The 22,308-nt window shown below is 49.9% G+C and overlaps 2 protein-coding genes across 5 annotated transcripts; one reads left to right on the top strand and one right to left on the bottom strand.

Annotated features, from left to right (window-relative positions):
• Nucleotides 1-1,486: 1,486 nt before the first annotated feature.
• DUSP23 (dual specificity phosphatase 23) lies at nucleotides 1,487-22,190 on the bottom strand. Of its 4 annotated transcripts, none has more exons than XM_077323451.1 (3): nucleotides 22,107-22,190; nucleotides 6,089-6,363; nucleotides 1,487-3,114 (listed from the first exon to the last, which is right to left on the bottom strand). In XM_077323451.1, the coding sequence occupies exons 2-3, from the start codon at nucleotides 6,356-6,358 to the stop codon at nucleotides 2,929-2,931; spliced, it is 456 nt and encodes a 151-aa protein (XP_077179566.1). In that variant the 5' UTR covers nucleotides 6,359-6,363; nucleotides 22,107-22,190; the 3' UTR covers nucleotides 1,487-2,928. The 4 variants fall into 4 exon arrangements, with proteins under 4 accessions (XP_077179566.1, XP_077179557.1, XP_077179548.1 ...); XM_077323442.1 differs by having other exon boundaries at nucleotides 22,075-22,188; XM_077323433.1 differs by lacking the exon at nucleotides 22,107-22,190 and adding an exon at nucleotides 18,787-18,886.
• On the top strand, nucleotides 16,939-21,152 carry LOC143830635 (serum amyloid P-component-like). The gene is made up of 2 exons (XM_077323411.1): nucleotides 16,939-17,409; nucleotides 19,260-21,152. The coding sequence occupies exons 1-2, from the start codon at nucleotides 17,346-17,348 to the stop codon at nucleotides 19,871-19,873; spliced, it is 678 nt and encodes a 225-aa protein (XP_077179526.1). The 5' UTR covers nucleotides 16,939-17,345; the 3' UTR covers nucleotides 19,874-21,152.
• Nucleotides 22,191-22,308: the final 118 nt, after the last annotated feature.

A 22,308-nucleotide genomic window follows, 5' to 3' on the forward strand; every position in this document is an offset into this window, starting at 1 on the left:
TGCCAAAAAGGAGGCTTCGCCAACTAAATTCCTAAAGAGCTTCTGCCATTCCCTTGGTTCTCTCAGGATTTTGCCTGTAGTAAAAGTTGATGTGTGGTGGCACAGTGTACAATTTTGGGGGGGGGGGGGGCAGATTCCTTCCTCTCACGTTCATTGACGAGACTAGCAACATTTCTCAAAATGGTTCCTCGCCTTAAATGACCATCTTATTACCTCATGTGAAGTTCAAAGAATAATCCTCAGGTCAAACTCATGTGGAGTGTGTGTATGTATGTATCTGCAATATCACCAGATTGCCCCTGGCCGGGCTGTGGGGGTGGGGCTTGTCCAGACTTTGGGCCAATCAGGATGCGTGCAGTCTCCACCCACCTACCCCTTGATCAATTATTTTAACACCACAAGGTGTTAAACACTGTCTCTCTCTTTCTCTCTCTCTCTCTCTCTCTCTCTCACACACACACACAGTTTTTGTATAGTTCTAAATTCTATGTAGGTAGAGACAGATTTTATTTTCCTGAGCTCCAAGATCACTGCAAATAGGGACTGCAGCAAAGAAATTAAAAGATGCTTGCTCCTGGGGAGGAAAGCTATGGCAAATCTAGACAGCATCCTAAAAAGCAGAGACATCACGCTGCCAACAAAAGTGTGTCTAGTCAAGGCTATGGTCTTCCCAGTTGCAATGAATGGCTATGAAAGTTGGACCATAAGGAAGGCAGAGTGTCAAAGAATTGAGACTTTGGAACTCTGGTGCTGGAGAAGACTCTTGCGAGTCCCTTGGACTGCAAGGTGAACAAACTGGTCAGTCCTAGAAGAGATCAGCCCTGACTGCTCCTTAGAAGGCCAGATCCTGAAGATGAAACTCAAATACTTTGGCCACCTCATGAGAAGGAAGGACTCCTTGGAGAAGAGCCTAATGCTGGGAGCGATCGAGGGCAAAAGAAGAAGGGGACGACAGAGAATGAGGTGGCTGGATGGAGTCACTGAAGCAGTCGGTGCAAACTTAAATGGACTCCGGGGAATGGTAGAGGACAGGAAGGCCTGGAGGATCATTGTCCATGGGGTCGCGATGGGTCGGACACTACTTCACACCTAACAACAACAAGTTCTATGTAAACCGCCCTCAGCCTTTGGGGAGGGCAGTATATAAATGTAAAAAATAAAATTAAAAATAAATAAAATATATAATATGACCATCAGAATTTTCGAGAGGGAAGCATTCATGGTTCCCTACAACCATTTCTCTCTTCAGTTTCTTCCCATGAAGAAGAAGAAGGAGGAGGAGGAGGAGGAGAATGGGCTTGGATACCATTTCTGGGATTTTATGCTCCGTTCACGAAAATTTCAATGAAAGGCGTGATTTCAAAATGATCCTGGCTGGGGTAAAAGCACTTGCTGGTGGCACAAAGACACACCGGTGAGTACTTTTGCCTTTGCCAACATCACATTTAAATCCGCCTTATGTAGAAAATTCGGAAACAGCCAGAAGGAGAAAACAGAATTGGTTTATTTTAAAAATTAGCTGGCAATTAAGGGAACTCCACAAACCCAGGCAGCCTTCCAACACAAAAATTATGCAACCCACAAGCACCCCCTTCTGGTCATTTTATCCAATGTACTCTAGCAGGGAGGACATTTTCTATGCCAGGGGGTGGCCAAACTGTGGCTCTCCAGATGTCCATGGACTATGATTCCCATGAGCCCTTGCCTGGGAATCGTAGTGTATGGACATCTGGAGTGCCAGTTCAATGCCAACTTCCCCAGCATGTCACCTCTAGGGTACAGGCTGGGGAGGGCTAGGCTTGGGGAGGGGGAAGGACTACAGGAAATACATATCATAGAGTCCACCCTCCAGAGCAGCCATTTTCTCCAGGGGAACTGATCCCTGTCATCTGGACATCGGCCAAATTCCTGAAGGCTGGCAAACGTACTACCTCCAACTGTCCAACTATAACTTTGTAGTGAAAAATACAATGGGAGAAAACGTAGGATCTAATTTGAACCTTCCTCTGCCACGGAAGCTTGAGCCAATTGCCAAATTAATGATCCCTGGCCCTGAGAAACTATGTCTGGCTCTGTCCTGCCCCCACATGGCGGAATGAGGTCCCGGAGGAGATCCGGGCCCAGCCAGGGAATCAGAGGGGCAGAATATCTCCTTATTTTTGGACGCCTCTGGGTAACATTCTTCTGTGAATTTCCTCCAGGGATTCTGGCTTTCTTGGCCGGGGATTCTGGCTTTCTTAGGGGGGGAGGGGAATCATCTAGACATGAAATTGATGTCACTGTGGGTGGGCAGGTAGTTGTGAATTTCCTGCATTGTGCAAGGGGTTGGACTAGATGACCCTGCAGGTGCCTTCCAACTCTATGATTTTGTGAAATAAATAAATCCTAATATCCAGCTCGTATCAATTTGTTTGTAATTTAAGCCCATTATTCCAAGTCCTGTCCTCTGCTGCCAGCAAGTAAACAGGTTGAAGCCAGGGGTAACAGAAAAGGACCCTCCACCCTTGTTCTAAAGCAGCACCCCTCTCCCCATGGTAGCGGTGGCCAAACTGTGGCTCTCCAGGCAGGGGCTCATGGTAATTGTAGTCCATGGACCTCTGAAGAACCACAGTTTGGCCACCCCTGCCCTACGGCAGCCATTCCTCCCAGCAAGGGAAGGAAATCTCACTTGTGTGCATTCTCATGGATCTTGTGTCGGGAATCCCCTGTTGATACCAGCCGCGATCGCTAGTCCCAATTCCATCCCAAGGAACCCCAAATCAGGTTCCCCAAACAATAACTTTAGCCCTTCCTTGGCCAGGCAGAAAGTCTGTCCCAGCAATGGGGAGGAGAGTCGAGAAAGAGGGTCACTTTTCACAAGGCTCTCCAGTAGTATAGTAATGGCAGCCAAGCGGCCCTCCCCCTCAACCCTTCCCCCAAAGGGAAAGGCTATTTGATGCGCTGGTGAAACTGGATGACAGCTTTCTCCTGCTCAGACGTCTCGATGGAGCCGGGCCGGATCTCACGGATTTTGTGGATGGCGTCCACGCCGCTGATCTTCTGGCTCTTCACAAGGTAACAGGCCAACATGGTTCCAGTCCGGCCAAATCCCAGCATGCAGTGCACCGCCGCCGCCTGAGGGGGGAGGAGAAACACAGCCCTATGGTTTTGGGATCAAGGCGAGGCAATTTTATTGACTTAGAGCATTTCTAGGCTGCCCGTCCACTCAAGCAGCATCTCCAAGACAGGGAACCAGAAAACAACTAAACGTTAGAACTGCATTAAAAATAATACTGAAAATGTCTTGTGATTAAGCTAAAAATTCCTGGAGAAATATTCATGAGGAAATATTGAAAAAATTAGGGGAAAAGATGTGATTGAAACCAGAAATTCATTAATTGTGGGCATCTATTAATTTAGATCGGTAAGTTGGAGTGCTTTTTAGATGTTTATCAACTGTGGCTATAATAGAATTGGAATGGGTTGGGAGTGTCCTGCATAGTGCAGGGGGTTGGACTAGATGACCCCTGGGGTCCTTTCCAACTCTATGATTCTATGATTCTATGGCTGTATAAGATGACGGAATTATCTAAATTTGTGAATTTAATGAATGATGCAGAAGTAATTGGACTTCAGACTAACTGGGATGAATCCCAGTTAAAGTCTGAGGTCCAATTTTCCTCTACATAATTTGTTAATTTCACAAATTTGGCTAATTCCATCGCCTTATACTGCCATATACAGAGAGGAAGGAAAGGCAATTGTAAGCCGCTTTGAGCCTCCTTCGAGTAGTGAAAAGTGGGGAATAAAAATCAAATGTTAAATGACAAAAACATGACTTTGGGTTTTACAAGTGGATAAAGGTTGGTTCTAGAACTTTTTTCTATTGTCTCTGTGTGTGGAAGTTCTGCTGATAGGCTTGCTGTTCTCCATAAATCTGGTTAATTCTTAAAAAAAAAAAAAAAACAGCCCCAAACCGAAGCTAGTGACTAGGCACCTGCCTTGAGATAACAAATGCATCAAAATGAATGTGCCTTTTGTGAAACAGGATTTGTGTGCATGTGTGTTACTTATTTATGATGCATTCCTATGCATTGACATATCCTGCTTTTCTCTCTGGCAGAGTCAAGAAGTGGCTTGAATCGTCATTCTGCCGTTCCTCCCGTTTTGTCCCCAAAACTACCCTGCGATGTAGGCTAGGCTAAGAGTTTATGACAAGCTCATGGTCACCCACTGAGCTTCCCTTGCAGAAGTGGGGATTAGAACCCAGGCTGTCCAAGATCCCAGTTGGTCACTGTATCCACTCTGCCATCCCAGCTCATGTTATGAGAAAGGGGCATAACTATAGGGTGAGGAATTTTAAACGCCAAGCCCTGTAATATTTTGCAAATGAAAATAGGCACGTTCTCATCCCTGCTTCATTTATCCACCCTGTTAGATATTGCCAAAAGCTTTTCACCACCCACTGTGTGCTGCATTCATTTGCTCTGCGATACTCTTCCTTCCACTGGTTAAAAAGCCTAGAGGGTGTTTGTTCTCTTAGTTAAAGATGTGCAAGGAAAAAAAAGATCCTTTTCCTACAGTATCAGCCTTTCCAAACAAGCACCACTCCCGTCTGAAATGGCAAGCTGTGTCCCCTGTGGCGCCTCAATGCTCATGCGCTCTGGGTTTATGCGCATGAATGCAAGCAACAAGATTAATTCAGCCCTGGCTTTGAGAATTAATTCCTAGCGGCTGCGGAGAATGAGGCTAGCAAATTCGGCTGGCAATTTAGAAAGGTATTCGCCAAGCACAAAAATAAGACGAAAGTGGGAAATGTGATCAGGAGGGGCGGAGCCCCCTAACTACGTATTGTCCCTGGTAAATTGGGATAGCTGGAACCTCGGTAGCGCCCCCACATTATGTCCAGGTCTGCCCTGACCATCAGACTCTGCAGTGAGTTCTTTGCTCAGAACTCATAATAAAATAAGAAGAGCCCTACTGGATCAGACCAGTGATCCATCCAGTCCAGCCTCCTGCCGAGTCCTTCCATAAGGACACAGGAGAGCCCTGCTGGGTCAGACCAGGGAGGGTCCCTCCAGTCCAGCCTCCTGCCTCACCCAGGGGCCAGCCAGTCCCTCTGCAGGGCCAGCAACAGGGCAGGGAGGCCGAGGCCTTCCCCTCATAAGGACACAGGAGAGCCCTGCTGGGTCAGACCAGGGAGGGTCCCTCCAGTCCAGCCTCCTGCCTCACCCAGGGGCCAGCCAGTCCCTCTGCAGGGCCAGCAACAGGGCAGGGAGGCCGAGGCCTTCCCCTCATAAGGACACAGGAGAGCCCTGCTGGGTCAGACCAGGGAGGGTCCCTCCAGTCCAGCCTCCTGCCTCACACAGGGGCCAGCCAGTCTCTCTGCAGGGCCAGCAACAGGGCAGGGAGGCCGAGGCCTTCCCCTCATAAGGACACAGGAGAGCCCTGCTGGGTCAGACCAGGGAGGGTCCCTCCAGTCCAGCCTCCTGCCTCACCCAGGGGCCCTCTGGAGGGCCAGCAACAGGGCAGGGAGTCCGAGGCTGTTATTTTCTTTATTAATTATACTTGTATCCTGCCACTTCAGACTTGCTGGCTTGTGGTAGCTAACAACAAATACAAAACAATACATAAGCCCCCCACACACACAATTCCCCAATCCTGCAAGCAAACCAAAACCAAGTTCTAACGTGATCCGACTAGCATGGTGTAACTAATGCACAGGCCCACTAGAGTCTAGACTGGGGGTCCCCAACCTGCAGGAACCAATGGAATTTTTAGCAGGATCAGAGAGCACCACCCCAAAATGGCTGCCTCAGGAGACAGAGCCAAACAGTACAATGGAGCAAAAGCTAGCTGTAATGCTGCCTCTCCCTTTCATTAGACTGACAGCCAGTAAAAAGCCACGCCTTATAATGGCTCCACCCACTTTCTGAAAAACGGGAGGGACACCAAGGAAATATTGATGGGTACCCTTTTGGGGAACTCTAGACAAGACAAACCTTTCCAATAATTTCCGGAAGAGTTAAAACGGGACAGAAAAATTAGGGCATGCTCAGAGTGACAGAGGCCACCTGAACACACGAAATCAAGACGGACTAGACCTTACCTCTCCCTTGGCATTGGCATCTTCCACAACCTGCAGGAACCGCTGAATCTGCTCAGGTGAAGGTGGGGAGAAGTCTGCGATGCGGATGCGATGGATCTGGATGCCCGGGCAGGTGTCGTGGTAAGGCGGGTTGCGCTCCGTGAGGGAGATCAGATGCCTGATGCCGGCTTCGTACATGTACCGATAATGCGCCGGGAGCCGTGGCATGGCCAGCCCGGCCAGCTTGCCGGGGGCGACCCAGGAGAAATTGGGCGGTGCGGCCGAGGCCATGGCCCCTGAAGCGAGAGAGGCACAATAGCTGGAGAAAGCCTGGCTGGTAGCCACCTGTTTCGGTGTGCTGGAAGGCTTCCCTAAAAGCGAAAGGAACAGGTGGGGCCATAAAACTCAACCCCCTGCTCAGGCCTTGCACCAATGGGTGCTGCTGGTGACGGTGGCGACACCTCTGTGGCTCTAAGGATCCTGGGAGCAGACCTGTCATCTCCGCCTCTCCCTCAGCGCAGCCAAAGGGAGCGGCTGGGTGGGAGCCTTCTCCAAACAGAATCTGGACGCCGAACGTCAAGAGAGAGAAACAAAGCCGACCACAAGGTGTGCTGAGGATCAGAAAAGGATCTCCGTCTGTTGTCTTTGCAGGTATTGGGGAGAACAGAAGGTTAAAGCAAGCAGCACAGCAGCCAGGTGCTCAAAATAGTCTCTTTTAAAAGCAGAATTGGGGAAGGAGACCAGAGAAGCCATGGCATTTGGGGACTGCTTGGGGGAATCCAGCCAAGTGCTGTTGGCGGTAGGTGTGGGTCTCCAGATGTCCATGGACTACAATTACCATGAGCCCCTATTAATGCTGGCAGGGGATCATGGTTATTGTAGTCCACTGACATCTGGAGAGCCTGGACTAGACAAACCACTTGGCCTCAGCTGATCTAACTGCTACACCACGCAGTCATCAAGCCTCAGTGACTAAATCAACATGCTCATGCAGGAGAATGAGACAGCGCAGTGCTGAAAGGGTATGGGGGACTCAGCTGCTTTAGTTAGCAGGGACAGGAAAAGAAGAATGCCGTTTAAAAAATAAATGCCCTGGTAATTAGTATAAAATACATCCGAGAGAAAGGTTCTAGTCGACGTCCCGGGTGTTCCGCAGCCAAACAAAAGGAGAGCTGATCAAAGCAGCAATGCGTGTCAATAAACTCCAACACGGGATCAGGAAACCATTGTCTAGAGCAGCCATTTCCAACTTTCAGACCAAATAATTTTTCAGGCTTTGCGGAACCCTGGAAGTGAGGTCAGCTGGCCACGCCTCCTGACCACGCCCCCAGAAGTGGCATCACCACCCGCATTAACAGGCAGGCTCAAGGAGCACTGAGTGTGCGGGAGGTGAGACAAGGTGGTTTAAGGCGGAACGAGGCATGCAGGCACATAACCACCAGAGGACTCATTCATGCTCAGGAGTGGGGGAAGCAATGGGAAGCAGCGAGTTCCCTGCCTTGTAGCTGAGTCCATTAAGGCAGGAGGGGAAAGGCTGCTGGACACCTCCAGAGCTCCTGCAGACCCCTGGGGGTCCATAGACACCTGGTTGGGAATGCCTGGTCTAGAAGAAGAATAGTTGTTTTTTCTACCCTGCTTTTCACCAGCCAAAGGCGTCTCAAAGAGCTCTCTCAGCCTCACCTCCCTCACAGGGTGTCTGTTGTGGGAGAGGAAGGGAAGGCAAGATTGTAAGCCGCTTTGAGACTCCTTTGGGTAGTAAAAAAGCGGAGTATAAAACCCAACTCTTCTTCAAGATAACAGAGGCTGTGTGGCTAAGCCACAGTATGATGTAAAAATGTGAAACAAAGAGATCTCGATATTTGTTGTTGTTAGGTGCGAAGTCGTGTCCGACCCATCGCGACCCCCTGGACAATGATCCTCCAGGCCTTCCTGTCCTCTACCATTCCCCGGAGTCCATTGAAGTTTGCAGATCTCGATATAGGAACTTCTGAACTTTAAACTCATTATTATAGTAAGATGCACATTCACAAACACCATGTTGTCCCCCAACAGCAAACTCTCCTAAAGGAACCTCGGAGAAAGAGACAGCCCAGGACTCCCACCCAGCACCAAAGTCTGACATCCATGATCACAAGGGGTTGAAAAACTGACCCATGTAAAATCAATGGATCCATTTAATGACATACCACCTACTGACAACCAGCTTGGTGTAGTGGTTAAAGCTGTGGCTTCTAACCTGGTGAGCCTGGTTTGATTCCCCACTCCTCTACATGCAGCCAGCTGAGTGACCTTGGGCTTGTCACAGCCCTGATAGTGCTGTTCTCACAGAGCAGTCCTGTCAGAACCCAGGGGCTTTACGCACCGGGATCTTTGTTGCAAATTGGTCACTGAATGAAAAATCGCCATTTAAAGTAGTGGAATTCGTCGTTATGCATACCTGCCTTTGTAGTGGAATCCAGTTGCGTTTTGTAGCGTTTCCCACAGGCTTCCGGTCTCGGCAGAAATCGCTAGAAAGGAAGCGCTATTGCCAAGCTCGTCCCGCCCCTGGCCGTCAAGCAGCCAATGGGCAGCCGTTAGCATGCTCCCAAACAGCCCCTTTCCCTTTAAGAAAGGTTTAAAAAAAAAAAAAAACAGACCCATAGCAACGAATCTGGGTAGATTCGCTGCAACGGAGAGACCCATCCAGCTGCCTGGTGTGTTTGAGCTGTCGTTTGATCGTTGCCACGCTTCCTCCGAGTGAACCCCCCCCCCCCCTCACGGGCCCGATTTTTGGCTGAATTAATGTGTAAAAAATAAAGGGACTTTATTTCAGCAAACGTGCTTTTCTGTGGTTTGTGCTTAGTGACTAAAGGGGAGGGACTGAAGCCAGGGAAGCCTCTAAACAGAAAGAGGCTCGCTGGTGCGTTTATCCCCGCTCGCTCGGAGAAAAAAAAAATGGCGATCGCTTCGCCGGAAGATCAGAGGAGAGAGCCAGGGGGAGGGACTTTGTAGAAACCGCAACAATGTTAACGCACAGGTCTTTTTCGCTAGTGTTGCAGATTGGTTGCAGGAGCGTATCGCTTTCCGGAGGGTGAATCCACTTTTGGGGATTTCCCTGAAAGCGCTACAAGGAAGCGCTTTTTGCAGATTGGTTTCAGGTGTGTGGCAGATTGTCGACGACGTTGTGCAAAACGGCAAATCAGTAGCGTTTTCAATTGGCAACCATTGTGCTATTTTGAAGGCGTGCAAAAAGCCCCCCACTCAGTCCCACCTACCTAACAGGGTGCCTGTTGTGGGGATTGGAATTGTAAACCGCTTTGAGACTCCTTCAGGCAGTGAAAAGCGGGGTATAAAAACCAACTCTTCCTCTTCTGCTTGATGGTGGCTTTGTTCCCCACAAAGGCTTTCCCCATTTCCTACACCAGCAGCGCCAGTAACTTCTCCTTGGACTTCTGCACAGAAAACAGGTGATTTGACATGCAAAAGAGCAGGGGTAGTCAAACTGCGGCCCTCCAGATGTCCATGGACTACAATTCCCAGAAGCCCCTGCCAGCGAATGCTGGCAGGGGCTTCTGGGAATTGTAGTCCATGGACATCTGGAGGGCCGCAGTTTGACTACCCCTGCGAAAAGAGCATTCATGTAAAAGCAGTGTTATGTTTTGGGTTTTGTTTTTTTTTGCCACGCAGAAGAGATATACCTCTGACCCTCTGCTAAGCACACAAAGGCAGGACTTTTAAGCACAATGCTCTGAGGCAATTCAGACTGGCTTAAATATCATTAAGCAATGAGCAAGTTGGGCGTACGTATATTCTTCCCCGACGGAGCCACCCTTCCCTCAGACTCTGCCCTTTTCGCAGCTTGCCCCGGGTCTAACTTCCAAGTACAAATCCCTCGGGAAAGAGACTCCTGGCGTCCTGTTGTTAGCTAAAGCACCTTGCGCACGCATTGATCGGGCCACAAGTGGTGTAATTTGTGCGCGAGCCATCTGGAAGTACTTGACCTGTATCGCGAGCCGCCTCCGAGCACTTATCTCCTTGTAAACCTTTAAGCGGCACAGAAACTCCATTTTACGACCACACCAACAGGCACGCCTTCACTAGAGCAACTCCATGGTCGACGGGACGGCTCCTTCACAACCCACCTCACTGGGTTTCCAAATGTCCTACCCTCAGGGAAACCAAAACCAAGGAGACTTGTGGCCTTTTTGAGAAGAACAGATTTATTACCGCTCAGACTTTGATGTCGTACAACCCCCTTTACAACCGCTCGGTTTAATCCGCTCGTTTGTAAGGCGCCGTAACAAGAGTTATGTTTTGATGTAACATCGTTATCCTTTTGTGCCTTCGGGGAACACTTTTCTTTCCACATCACGGAATCCATGCACGGCGCAAAGGATTCTGGGATATTTAGGTTTCGGGGGAGCGGTGAATGTCAGGCGTATAAATGATGTTTGGGAATAAGAGTTGCGTTGTTCGCTCTGTGGCATGGGGATAGCCCGGGGTGCCCCAAATCTTTTGGAGCCTGCAGGCACCTTGGAGGTCCTGACCCAGGGTGGAGGGGGCAAATACAAAATGGCTGCCAGAAAAAGTGGCGCCAACCACAAAATACCTGGCAGTGAGATTATGTACGGCACTATTAGTAAACTAGTAGCAAAGCGTCTCTTGTGGCGCAGAGTGGTAAGGCAGCAGTTATGCAGTCTGAAAGCTCTGCCCATGAGGCTGGGAGTTCGATCCCAGCAGCTGGCTCAAGGTTGACTCAGCCTTCCATCCTTCCGAGGTCGGTAAAATGAGTACCCAGCTTGCTGCTGGGGGGTAAAAGATAATGACTGGGGAAGGCACTGGCAAACCATCCGGTATTGAGTCTGCCATGAAAACACTGGAGGGCGTCACCCAACGGTCAGACATGACCCGGTGCTTGCACAGGGGATACCTTTAACTTTACTAGTAAACTTCTAATCATTTCAGGTAGAAGCTCTGCTTAATGGGGGTGTCTTTTAAAAATGAACGTATCGTATCTGCCTTATGAGGAAAGGAGGAGAGGAGGGCAAGGGGTAACTACATAAAAGGTAGACATGTTGAAGGGGGGAGGCAATTTGTTTCCTACAGCTTTAGAGACGGGTTCAAGTTACAGGAAAGGAGGTTCCACTTAAGTATTAGAAAGCTTTTTCTGATGGGGAGTGTTGTTTGTAGGTGGAATAGGCTGCCTCAGAGGGTTGTGGAGTCTCCTTCGAGATCTTAAAGTTCTTCTAGGGGCACACTGGGAGACGTGGTCCCGGACTGCGTGTGACCTTCAGACTCTGTGGGGCCAGCCTTGGAGTGTCGCCTTACAGACAGACAGAAATGCACGATTCACACAATTCAGGCCTGTGGCAACCAGTCACAGAAGGTCACCTCAACAGGCCAACCAGGGGACTTGGGGACACTTCCACAACCACCGCCGACCTCGTGAGGCCGTTCCAAACTTCCAGCAGGCAGCTGCCAAGCCCTGAGGCAGGATGAGTCCCCGGGCGGAAGACCACCAAGTGGAACGTCCTCTCTCAAACGCCTGAGTCAGCGCCTCTTCCCACGGAGGACAAAAAAACAAGAGGATTATCTGCTCCGCGTTCAACGAGCCCCGGACAAAACCTGCTGCTGAGGCCTAATTCCCCTGAGAATCTGTGTAAATCCCGTGTTTTGTCAAGGGACGCCAGCGTTCTGAGGGGACGCCATTTTCCCTGGCACACAGCCCAGGAAGTCCTTCAGACCGTCGGCATTCCTGGAGCGCCTCCTTCAGCCGTGAAGCTGTTCCTTTTACGACCCGGCCGTACTGACTTAATACCTTTTTACTCCGCCTTTGGCCTTCGATCAGGGCCACCGTGGTGGCTGTCAAACATTAAAAGAAGGGTGTTCTAAGAAGACACCACAAAACCATTTAAAAGCAAAAGTAAAATACAGATATTAAAACAGAAATGAGCCGTCCAAACATAGGACATGAAGGAGCTGTCATCGAGGGAATGTCAGACGGAACAAGAAAAGGCTTCCCCCAGTGAAAGGCCAGGCTGGAAAGGGACAGACAAATATCCATGGGGAGGGAGTGCGGCCATTTTGGTGCCACGACTGAGAAGGCCCTTGCTCAAGTTGTATGCCTTGAGCAGTAATCTGACAGGTTAAGATGCAAGCCAAAGGATTTACTGGCACAAGACTTTATGAACATAAAAGACCTGCTGGATCCAGCGATCCATCTAGTCCAGCATCCTGTCCCAACCAGTTCCTCTGGATGCTCAAAAACAGGGCATAGAAGCTACGGATTTCCCCTGATGTCCCTCCGCTTCCAGGTAGGAGGAGATAAGAACATAAGAAGAGCCCTGCTGGGTCAGACCAGTGGTCCATTGAATCCAGCCTCCTGCCTCACACAGGGGCCTCAACCAGTTCCTCTGGAGGGCCAGCAACTGGCCTTATAAACTGAGGTCTTCCCCTGATGTTGCTTCCTGGCACCGGGATACAGAGGATTAGTGCCTCTGAACATGGAGGCTCCCTTCAGTCACCATGGCTAGTAGTCCCTGACAGATCTGATCCCTCTTTAAATCTGTTTATTCCTGCAGCCATCACCGGATCCTTCCACATTTTATTCACTCTCTGTGTGAAGTAGTATTTCTTTTTCTCCTGAACAGTAGTATTTCTCCTGAAGTAGTATTTCTTTTTCTCCTCCTGCCTGGAGGCAGAGGGAAATCAGGGGAAATCCATGGCTTCTATACCCTGTTTTTGAGCATCCAGAGGAACTGTTTGGGACAGGATGCTGGACTAGATGGATCACTGGATTCAGGATCAACAGTCCTGAACCTACTGCCCCTCAGCTTCACTCAAGCTCTAGTATTTTTGGAGAGCAGTAGCAGTAGAAAAGAGCAAGAGTCCAGCGGCACTTTAAAGGCTAACAAGATTTGAGGCAGGGAAGGAACTTTTGTGAGATTCAGCTTGTTTTCTCAGATACAGCTAGAACCCTGCTCTATCTGAAGCAGTGACTCATAAAACCTCCTCCCCTGCCCCCAATTGTGTTAGTCTTTAAAGTGCAGCTGGATTCTTGCTCTTTTCTACAGCTACCGACAGGCTCACATGTCTTGTTTCAGAGTCATAGAATCATAGAATCATAGAGTTGGAAGGGGCCATACAGGCCATCTAGTCCAACCCCCTGCTCAACGCAGGATCAGCCCTAATCATCCTAAAGCATCCAAGAAAAGTGTGTATCCAGCCTTTGCTTGAAGACTGCCAGTGAGGGGGAGCTCACCACCTCCTTAGGCAGCCTATTCCACTGTTGAACTACTCTGACTGTGAAAAATGTGAAAAGTCACCCGTGATGTCTTGATTCCGGCTGTCTTCAGCCCCAGAGATCCAAACAATGACCTTAAAAAGAGCGCCCCAAACAGCACCATCTGCAAAATTCTTTCATTGGAACAATCTATTAAAAACAAACAAACTTACAATACTATTTTCCAGAACTCTAGAAAGAGCCCCTTTAATTGCAGGCTTTGCATTATGATAGGTTCAAGTGGATAGCTGTGTTGGCCTGAAGTCTGTATCCAATGGCACCTTTAAGGCCCCCCCCAAAAAAAGATTTCTTCAATAAATTGAATATTTATTATTGAAGAAATCTTTGTTGGTCCTACAAGTTTGCCTCAGGAGGCCCTCGGGTGGCTGCTCATTCAGAGCCAGAGTCCATTCTTGGCCTCACCTCATAGGCCTTGCCACCTTTTTCTGCAGGCCCCCCTCCTTGCGCATTTAGCATCCCTCTGAGATGCAACAACTTCACCAAGGCCGCCTGAAGGCCAGCAAGAAGAACTAGGGGAGAAAAGCTGGCCGCCCAGGTGGTTCACGGGTGAATGCACTTGCAGCTGGACACTGCGAGCCAAAGCCAGGAAAGAGATCAGAGTATAAGGTAAAGATAAAGGTATCCCCTATGCAAGCGCCGGGTCATGTCTGACCCTTGGGGTGACGCCCTCTAGCGTTTTCATGGCAGACTCAATACGGGGTGGTTTGCCAGTGCCTTCCCCAGTCATTACCCTTTACCCCCCAGCAAGCTGGGTACTCATTTTACCGACCTCGGAAGGATGGAAGGCTGAGTCAACCTTGAGCCGGCTGCTGGGATCGAACTCCCAGCCTCATGGGCAGACAGCTTCAGACTGCATGTCTGCTGCCTTACCACTCTGCACCACAAGAGGCTCTGATCAGAGTATATTGGCACCTTTAAGATCAACAAAGATTTATTCAAGGCGTGAGCTTTCAAGTGCAAGCAGTCGTCCTCAGACTAAGGTGCCACTGGACTCTGATTTTGTTTTGTTGTGCTGCTTCAGACCAACAGGGCTACCCACTTGAATCCTGCAAAGAGACGCTATGCTGACCGATGGTGACACTGCACAAATTCCTACAAGAGCCACACACACAAAACAGCAGCCAGCAATTGCTGCTGGCTGTACAAAACAGTGGAGGCGTGCCGAGGTCAGCATTCTATACCGTTATGAATCATTGCAATTGTATATCGCTTTCCTCCCCACCCGAGGCCACCCAACACCACAGGCACCCTGCAAGGCAGCTGGGCTAGAGAGAGCCTTGAAAGAACTGCTCTGCAAGCACAGCTCTGCAAAAAACTAGGGCTGGCCCCAGGTCACGCTGCTGGCTGCATATGGTCGACGAGCCGGGAATCCGACCCGATTCTCCACCCCCGCACTCCGCTGCCTCTAAAACGGGTAGTCAAACTGCGGCCCTCCAGATGTCCATGGACTACAATTCCCAGGAGCCCCTGCCAGCATTCGCTGGCAGGGGCTCCTGGGAATTGTAGTCCATGGACATCTGGAAGGCCGCAGTTTGACTACCCCCGCTCTAAAACGTCTCTCCTCCCCTGTGCATTTCCCCCTTCCCGCCGCAGAGGCCAACCACCGCTTCCCGCCCACTCCTTTAGTCCACGAACTACAATTCCCACGAGCCCCTGCCAGCTGTAGGGGCTCATGGGAATTGTAGTCCGCGGACAACTGCCCAGCCCCCGTTTGGCCGCCCGGGCTTTGCAGGATCTTTCCAGCAGGCGCCTCCTCGCCGCTCCCCGCTGCCCAATCGCGGGCGAGCGCCTAAAAATACCCAGCCTCGTCCCGGCTGACCTTGAGGCTTCCCCCAGTCCCGAACCCTCCCGGCGGCCGGCAAGCAAGCGGGGGCCGCAATGGCCGCTCGCCCTGCCTCCTGCAGCAGCCTCCCGGGGACGCCCCAGCCGCGCGCAGCCCAGGCCAGCCCCTGACCTGGACCGAGGAGGAGCGCGGGGCAGGCGGAGGTTCGTCCGGTTAAGTCCCAGCAGCCGCAGCGCCTCTTGCAAGCCACAGACCGCGGGGAGCCTCTGCAAAGGGCCGGCCCCGGAGGCGGCAGCCAGCCAGCCAGGGAGCCTCGCGCAACTCTCCCGTTCCCCTTCGCCCCGAAAAAGCGCCTGTCAAGCGGAGGGTGGGAAAGCATCCCGGAGCCTTGTTGTGATGCCTAGTGAGCAGAGAAACGTTGTAGAAAGACACCGAAACCAATAGGCAAAAGGTTGTGTCTTCTTGAGATTAACTGAATCCTAGATACGGTTGCACAATTATTTAGCATTTAATAAATCTCAAGAAGACACAACCTTTTTGCCTGTTGGTTTCATTTGCTTTGGGTGTAGTGAGCAGAGAAGGCAAAGGAAAAGAAGGACAAGACCTTTTACCAAGGAGAGAAAGACGCTTGAAAAGAAGGGAGGAAGGAGAGAGCCCTAACTATCTAACTGACTGCTTTTCCAGGCAGTGGGAGAGGAAGAGTGCTCAAAGGGGCAAGAAGCCGCCAACGGGGCCAATCAGACACTGGAGGGAAAGGACAGGAAGTTCCTGATTGAACTATACTAAATACAGATCTCCCTTGATGTCCCCTGTAGGCTATTCTTAAACCAGGGGTAGTCAAAGTGTGGCCCTCCAGATGTCCATGGACTACAATTCCCATGAGCCCCTGCCAGCGAACGCTGGCAGGGGCTCATGGGAATTGTAGTCCATGGACATCTGGAGGGCCGCAGTTTGACTACCCCGGTCTTACTGTTGAATCATGCATATCTTGCGTATCCCAAAAATACTTCTGGCAATTTGGGGGAGGGAGGAGTTAGAGCAGGGGTCCCCAGGTGCTTTTTGGCCCTTGTACAGTCACAGTGCATGGGGCTGCTGAGTTTTTCCCTGCCACTTCAATTGATGAAATTAAAGGCGCATGACACACACATTAAGCTGTCTTGTATTGAATCAGCAACTTATCCCCATTTAAGTCAATATTGTCTGCTCAGCCTGGCAGGGGGTTCCTAGTTTTTTGTAGAATGATGATAATCTAAAAAAATATTTCCTCAATAAGCTAGATGTCACAAGCTGAACATGGTCCTAAAAACCCACATGTGACAACCTGGATTACGGAATTCTATATTCTGTTTTTGGCCCTGGCCCCAACCTGGTGGAATGAGCTCCCAGAAGAGCTGAGGGCCCTGATGGAGCTATCACAGTTCTGCAGGGCCTGTGAGACAGAGCTCTTCTGCCAGGCATTTGGTTGAGGCTGGGCTAGGAAGATCTGGGTCCCACCTCTAGTGGCCCTCTGGGTCTGGATTGGTTACTGGGAGGGAATACATGAGATTATGCTGCTATTAGTGTCAATTTTATCCAGGTTTTATGACTTTTATTGCAAAACGGCTTGAGCCAGCATGTCTGGGAGTGGCAATCAATAAATTTAAATATAAATAAATAAAATAAAAAATGCAATAGAAACCATTTGTTTTATCGTCATCCCTGTAAGGTAGATTCGGCTGAGAGATAGTGACTAGCCTCACATGGCTTCATTGGCCAATGGAGGATTGGAACCCAGGCCTCTTCACATCCAAGTCCCCTGTGGCCCTTGTGCTCTGAGCAGAGAAGTTTTTTGAGAGTCTCTCCCTGCTGACTTCTGCGCATCAGATGGCACTTCCAGGCACAGCTGAGCCAACAAAGCTGGCTGTAAGTAGCCTTTGGTCCATGCCTGGAGCTAAATCCACACTGCTGGGCCGTGCCCTCACGGGGTCACCTTCCCTTGTTTGCTTTGAAGTGGCTTCCCGTGACCTCTCGGCCAGACTTGGCTTCTGGACTTGGAAGGTCTTCTGCTGAATTACCCAGAAAGGCAGAATCTCTCCTTGCCAACCCTAAAAAACAGATTGACTACAGAGGAGACGGCAGACACTGGGCAGGGCTTTCGAGCAGACATTTTGGTAGGGAGAGCGCGGTGGTGCGTCAACGTTCTGCTCAGCGGCTCTCTTCTCGCCAGAGATAGAATGGCACAACCCAGTTTTTGGCTTTTCGTCTTCCTGGGCCTCTCAGGAGCTCTGGCGCAGACAAGTAAGTGATGGGGGTGGCGACGGGAGGGGCCCAAGCCTGTTTTTAAGCTGTGAATAAAAGAGGGCTGAAAGGCAGCCGCCCAACAATAACATAGAATCATAGAATACTAGAATTGGAAGGGGGCCTCATGGATCATCTAGTCCAGGGGTAGTCAACTTGTGGTCCTCCAGATGTCCATGGACTACAATTCCCATGAGCCCCTGCCAGCAAATGCCATCTGGAGGACCACAGGTTGACCACCCCTGAGCAGTCCAACCCCCTGTACATGTTTTGCAGTGGTGGTGGTGTTCTTCTTTATCAGTGCACTTGGGTTGCCCGTAAGCAGCTTCCTTCTCTGTTCCCAGTCCAAACTTCTCCTTGGAAAGAGCAAGGAAATATTGGCCCTGAGGAGGGGGAGCTATGGAAGCGATGGTATCAGAAGAGGTTGATCACTTCATGGCTCAGGCACAGTCTAATACTGGCCCAAACCCCTAACGGGAGGGGGGACCCAATCTTAGCCCTGGGGTCACCACCACCCAGCCTCAACCAGATATGTCTCTAACCCCACGTTTCTGAGAGGTTATCAGCTGGAAGCTGACAAGGGTTGCCTTCCTCCAGGTGGGGCCTGGAGATCTTCTAGAATGCTAAAGCAGGGGTAGTCAACCTGTGGTCCTCCAGATGTTCATGGACTACAATTCCCACGAGCCCCTGCCAGCGTTTGCTGGCAGGGGCTCGTGGGAATTGCAGTCCATGAACATCTGGAGGACCACAGGTTGACTACCCCTGTTCTAAAGGGTCTCCAGACTACACAGATCATCTCCCCTGGAGGCAATGGCTGCTTTGAGGGTAGATGGCATAGTACAATACCCTCCTTTCTACAGGCTCCACCCACAGATCTACAAGAATTTCCCAACCTGGAGTTGACGATCCTAATAACTCTTGTCAGCTTAGAGATGGATCAACCTGGAAGTCATAATGATTAAGAAGTCGTGTACAGGTTCCCCGATTTGATTCGCTGTCCCCACAGCGATGGAGAACCAATATTTTCTAAGCACCACAGGGGCCCAGTTTGGCTTTTGACCATCATCATGGTGGGGAGTCAGTTCATGGGGAGGGCCGGTGTGCTGCAGTGGTTAACAGCGGCAGCTTCTAATTTGGAGATCGAGGTTTGATTCCCCGCTCCTTCACAGGCAGCCAGCTGGGTGAGCTTGGCTAGGCACAGTTCTCTCAGAGCTCTCTCAGCCCCATCTCCCCCACAGGGTGTCTGTTGTGGGGAGAGGAAGGGAAAGGTGTTTGTAAGCTGCTTTGGATAGTGAAAAGCAGGGTATAAAACCCAGCTATTTCCAGAGGTTGCTGAAACAGACTTGAGAACGTGCATGTGGACTCTCAAATACTTACATTCCATATAGATAGATTCCAATGGGTAGCCGTGTCGGTCTGAAGTAGCACAATAAAATCAGAGTCCAATAGCCCCTTTAAGACCAACAAAGATTTATTCAAGGCGTGAGCTTTCACTCTTGAGTCTGAGGAAGAGTGCTTGCACTTGAAAGGGCTGATTTTATTATTCCACATAGATTTGAGCCAAGTGGTAATAGAGTTGAGATTCAAAACAGGAACTTCTTGAATAGCCAAGCATTCAACTCAATACCATTATAATTAAACAACAACAACATATTTATTCAAGGTGGGGGGAAGCCTGATTAGGCTTCTCTGAAAACTTGTCTTCCCTATCTTTTCTCTGAAAACTTGTCTTCCCTATTTGCTTTAGGATGCTTAGGGCTGATCCTGCGTAGAGCAGGGGGTTGGACTAGATGGCCTGTGTGGCCCCTTCCAACTCTATGATTCTATGATTCTGTGATTCTATCTCTTAGGTCTGGATGAGAAGGTATTTGTGTTCCCAATGCCTTCAACCAATTCCTACGTCCTGTTGAAGCCCCAGTTGCCGGAGCGGCTCCACCAATTCACCGTGTGCCTCAGGTTCTACACCGATATGACCCGTGAGCTCTCCCTCTTATCCTGTTCTTCTAAGAGGGAACATAATGAAATCCTTATCCTCAAGCACAGCCCTATGGTGTACCACCTCTATGTGGGTGGGAAATCTGTCTCATACACCCTGTCTGGGAACACAGAACTCGGCAGGCACTGGGAGAATATCTGTATGGCGTGGAATTCGACTACAGGGATCGTTCAGTTTTGGGTCAACGGCCTGGCCTTGCCCAGGAAAGGACTATCAAAAGGCTATGTTCTCAAAACAGATTTAATTATGATGCTGGGCCAGGACCAAGATACTTATGGCGGTTCTCTTGACGAACAGCAGTCCTTTGTGGGGGAAATGGCAGAGGTGTATCTATGGGATACTGTCTTGTCTCCAGAGCAACTGAAGAAGATATGGAGTGAGAAGGTGCCAAACGCTCTGGTGGACTGGACAGCTCTGAACTTTGAGATCAAGGGCTATGTGGTCTTGGAGCCCACCTTTGAGACCTAAAATCTATGACTCAATGGGCATCTACTGCCACTTTGAGATTGAAGACTATCTGTTCTTGGAGCCCGCTTTTGGTTGAAACCTAAAAGCTTTTATTTGATGGACAGCTCTGAACTTTGACATTGTACACAGCCACCTAGTAGGAGAAGGAGAACCAGAAGAGTCTAAATGAGGGGTCCCCAATCTTTTCCAGCTACCTTGGGAATTCTGACATGGCGTGGTAAATGTAGTAGCAAAATGGCTGCTACAAAATGGCTGCCACAGAAGATGGAACAAAATGGCTGCAAAAAATGGCTTCCATAGCCTACCTTTGGTCACACACTGAAGATCCTTGTGCGGTGGTGACAGCTGCTGAAAAGGCAACGTTTTAAGGAAATCTGCAAAGGCAATCTTATATGCCAGGGATGGTCAAGCTGTGGGTCTCCATATGTCTGTAGTGTATACTAACCACTTATATACTAACAGTGAAGTCAGCCAAACCTTTGTGTGAGACCAGCCATTCTCAATGGGAGACACATGGCCCTCTGGCGGGCCCTGGCACATTGGAAGGAGGCCACGGACGGAAAAAAGTGAGAAGGGGACCCCAACGGGTCTATAGGGGGCCCTGGTGACTGAACCAATGAAATCATGTATTTGTCACATATGAAGTCATTAATGCTAGAAAGTTCAACCTCCATCAAAGGAAAGAAAAAGAAATCATGTGATCCCTACCTTTGTATGTACTTGAATTAACGCATTCAAGGAAAAAATGAAAGCACATGTGTCTCTTGGTCGAATGTTCTAGAAATCCATCCTGCATGTACATAAGACCAGGTACCCAAAGAAGCTTGTCAGACCTCAACCAGGGCCAGAGCCTTCTCTGTCCTGGCCCCCACCTGGTGGAACGAGCTCTCTGAAGAGATCAGGGCCCTGCCCGAACTCCCACAATTCTGCAGGGCCTGCAAAAGGGAGCTCTTCCACCAGGCATTTGCTTGAGGCTGACTGACCCATCAACATTCGCTGGTCTCCCCCCCCCCCCATGACCTGAACCAACCTGACCTCCCTAGAGGTTCCTGTTAAAGTTGTTGTTCCTGTTAAAGTATTGTTCAATCGAACCTGCTGCAATTCTGTTAAATTTTAGAACCACTGTTGGAACTATGAATGATGAGTGACATTATGACTATGATATATGTTGATGTTCTATGGAATACCCCACGACGTTTCATGTAAACCGCCCTGAGCCACATGGGAGGGTGGTCTACAAATCTGAGAAAATAAATCCTTATCTATTGTTGTTCCTCTATATATTTGTGAAACAGCCTAGGGGGTGGGACTTGTCCGGCTGTCCAAGTTAGAATAGGGCCAATCAGGGTGCAGCCAGCTTTGCCCTGATTGGCCCTGCCCCTGCTGCTCCCACCCTCCGTCCCTGGACTCTAGCCTCTTTGCTCTCAGATGTGCCTCAGTGCCTGGAGCCAGCAGCAGGTAAAGAGAGAGGGTCCTGGGCAAAGGGTCGTGGTGGAGGCCTTGCTAACGAGGGCCTCTTGGCCTGCTAAGCAGGGCCTGCTTACGAGGGCCTCTTGGCCTGCTAGGCTGGGCTTGCTGACGAGGGCCTCCTGCCCTGCTGGCTGCCTGCTAAGGAACTCTGTCCCAGCCCTGCTAATGAGCTGGCCAGCCCCCGCCCACCTTACTTGATCTGACTGTGAGCTGCGGCCCAAAGCCACCTTAAGCTGCCTGGCCAGGGGCCAGGGGAGGCTACCCTTCAAGGCCCGTTCTTAGGAACGGGCTTTGGAGCTAGTAAATAAATAAAATAGTTATTTCACTCTTAACTTAGGCCTTTTTTTAGCCTACGTCATTGCACAAGTGGCCAGACTACTGCAGGGAACCCTGGAACCTGGGAAGAGCTCCTAAAAGGGCCATGGCCCAAAAAGGGTTGAGAATGGCTGTGTTAGACTACGGAAACCCTAAAACCAACAAAAGAGACCTAAAGCCGTTTTTCAGAAGTGGAGTGAAACTTTCCGCTGTCCCATCCAGCCAAAACCAATAGAGACGTTGGCGAAGACCTCAGGTTAAAGTTGACCACAAAGTTCAAAATCTAGAACTCCTGCAAACAAACCCCTCTGAGATATGCAAACAACAGGATCGCTGCAAAAATGCCCCGAACAAGGGAAGGGCAGGTTAGTTTTTGAGACTAGGTATAGCGAGAATGATAAGTTTAGTATACCTACCTTTTCTAATAATGAAAGATTTCAATACGCACCCTGAAGGAGGTGGACAGAGAAATGTAGGGAGAGAAGGAACCTCGCTTAAGCCATCTTCCTAGCTTAACTGCAACTTAATTTCCTTAAGAGGAATCAGATGGGGAGGGAGGCAAGATCAGGTTAATGATTAGCGAGATTCCCACTTAGCATCAGGAGCCAGGCCAGGGAGAGAATCTTTTGCCAGCTGAGTTAGACTTCAAA

Source organism: Paroedura picta, chromosome 1 (assembly GCF_049243985.1).
Source record: "Paroedura picta isolate Pp20150507F chromosome 1, Ppicta_v3.0, whole genome shotgun sequence".
Classification (NCBI taxonomy): Eukaryota; Metazoa; Chordata; class Lepidosauria; order Squamata; family Gekkonidae; genus Paroedura; species Paroedura picta.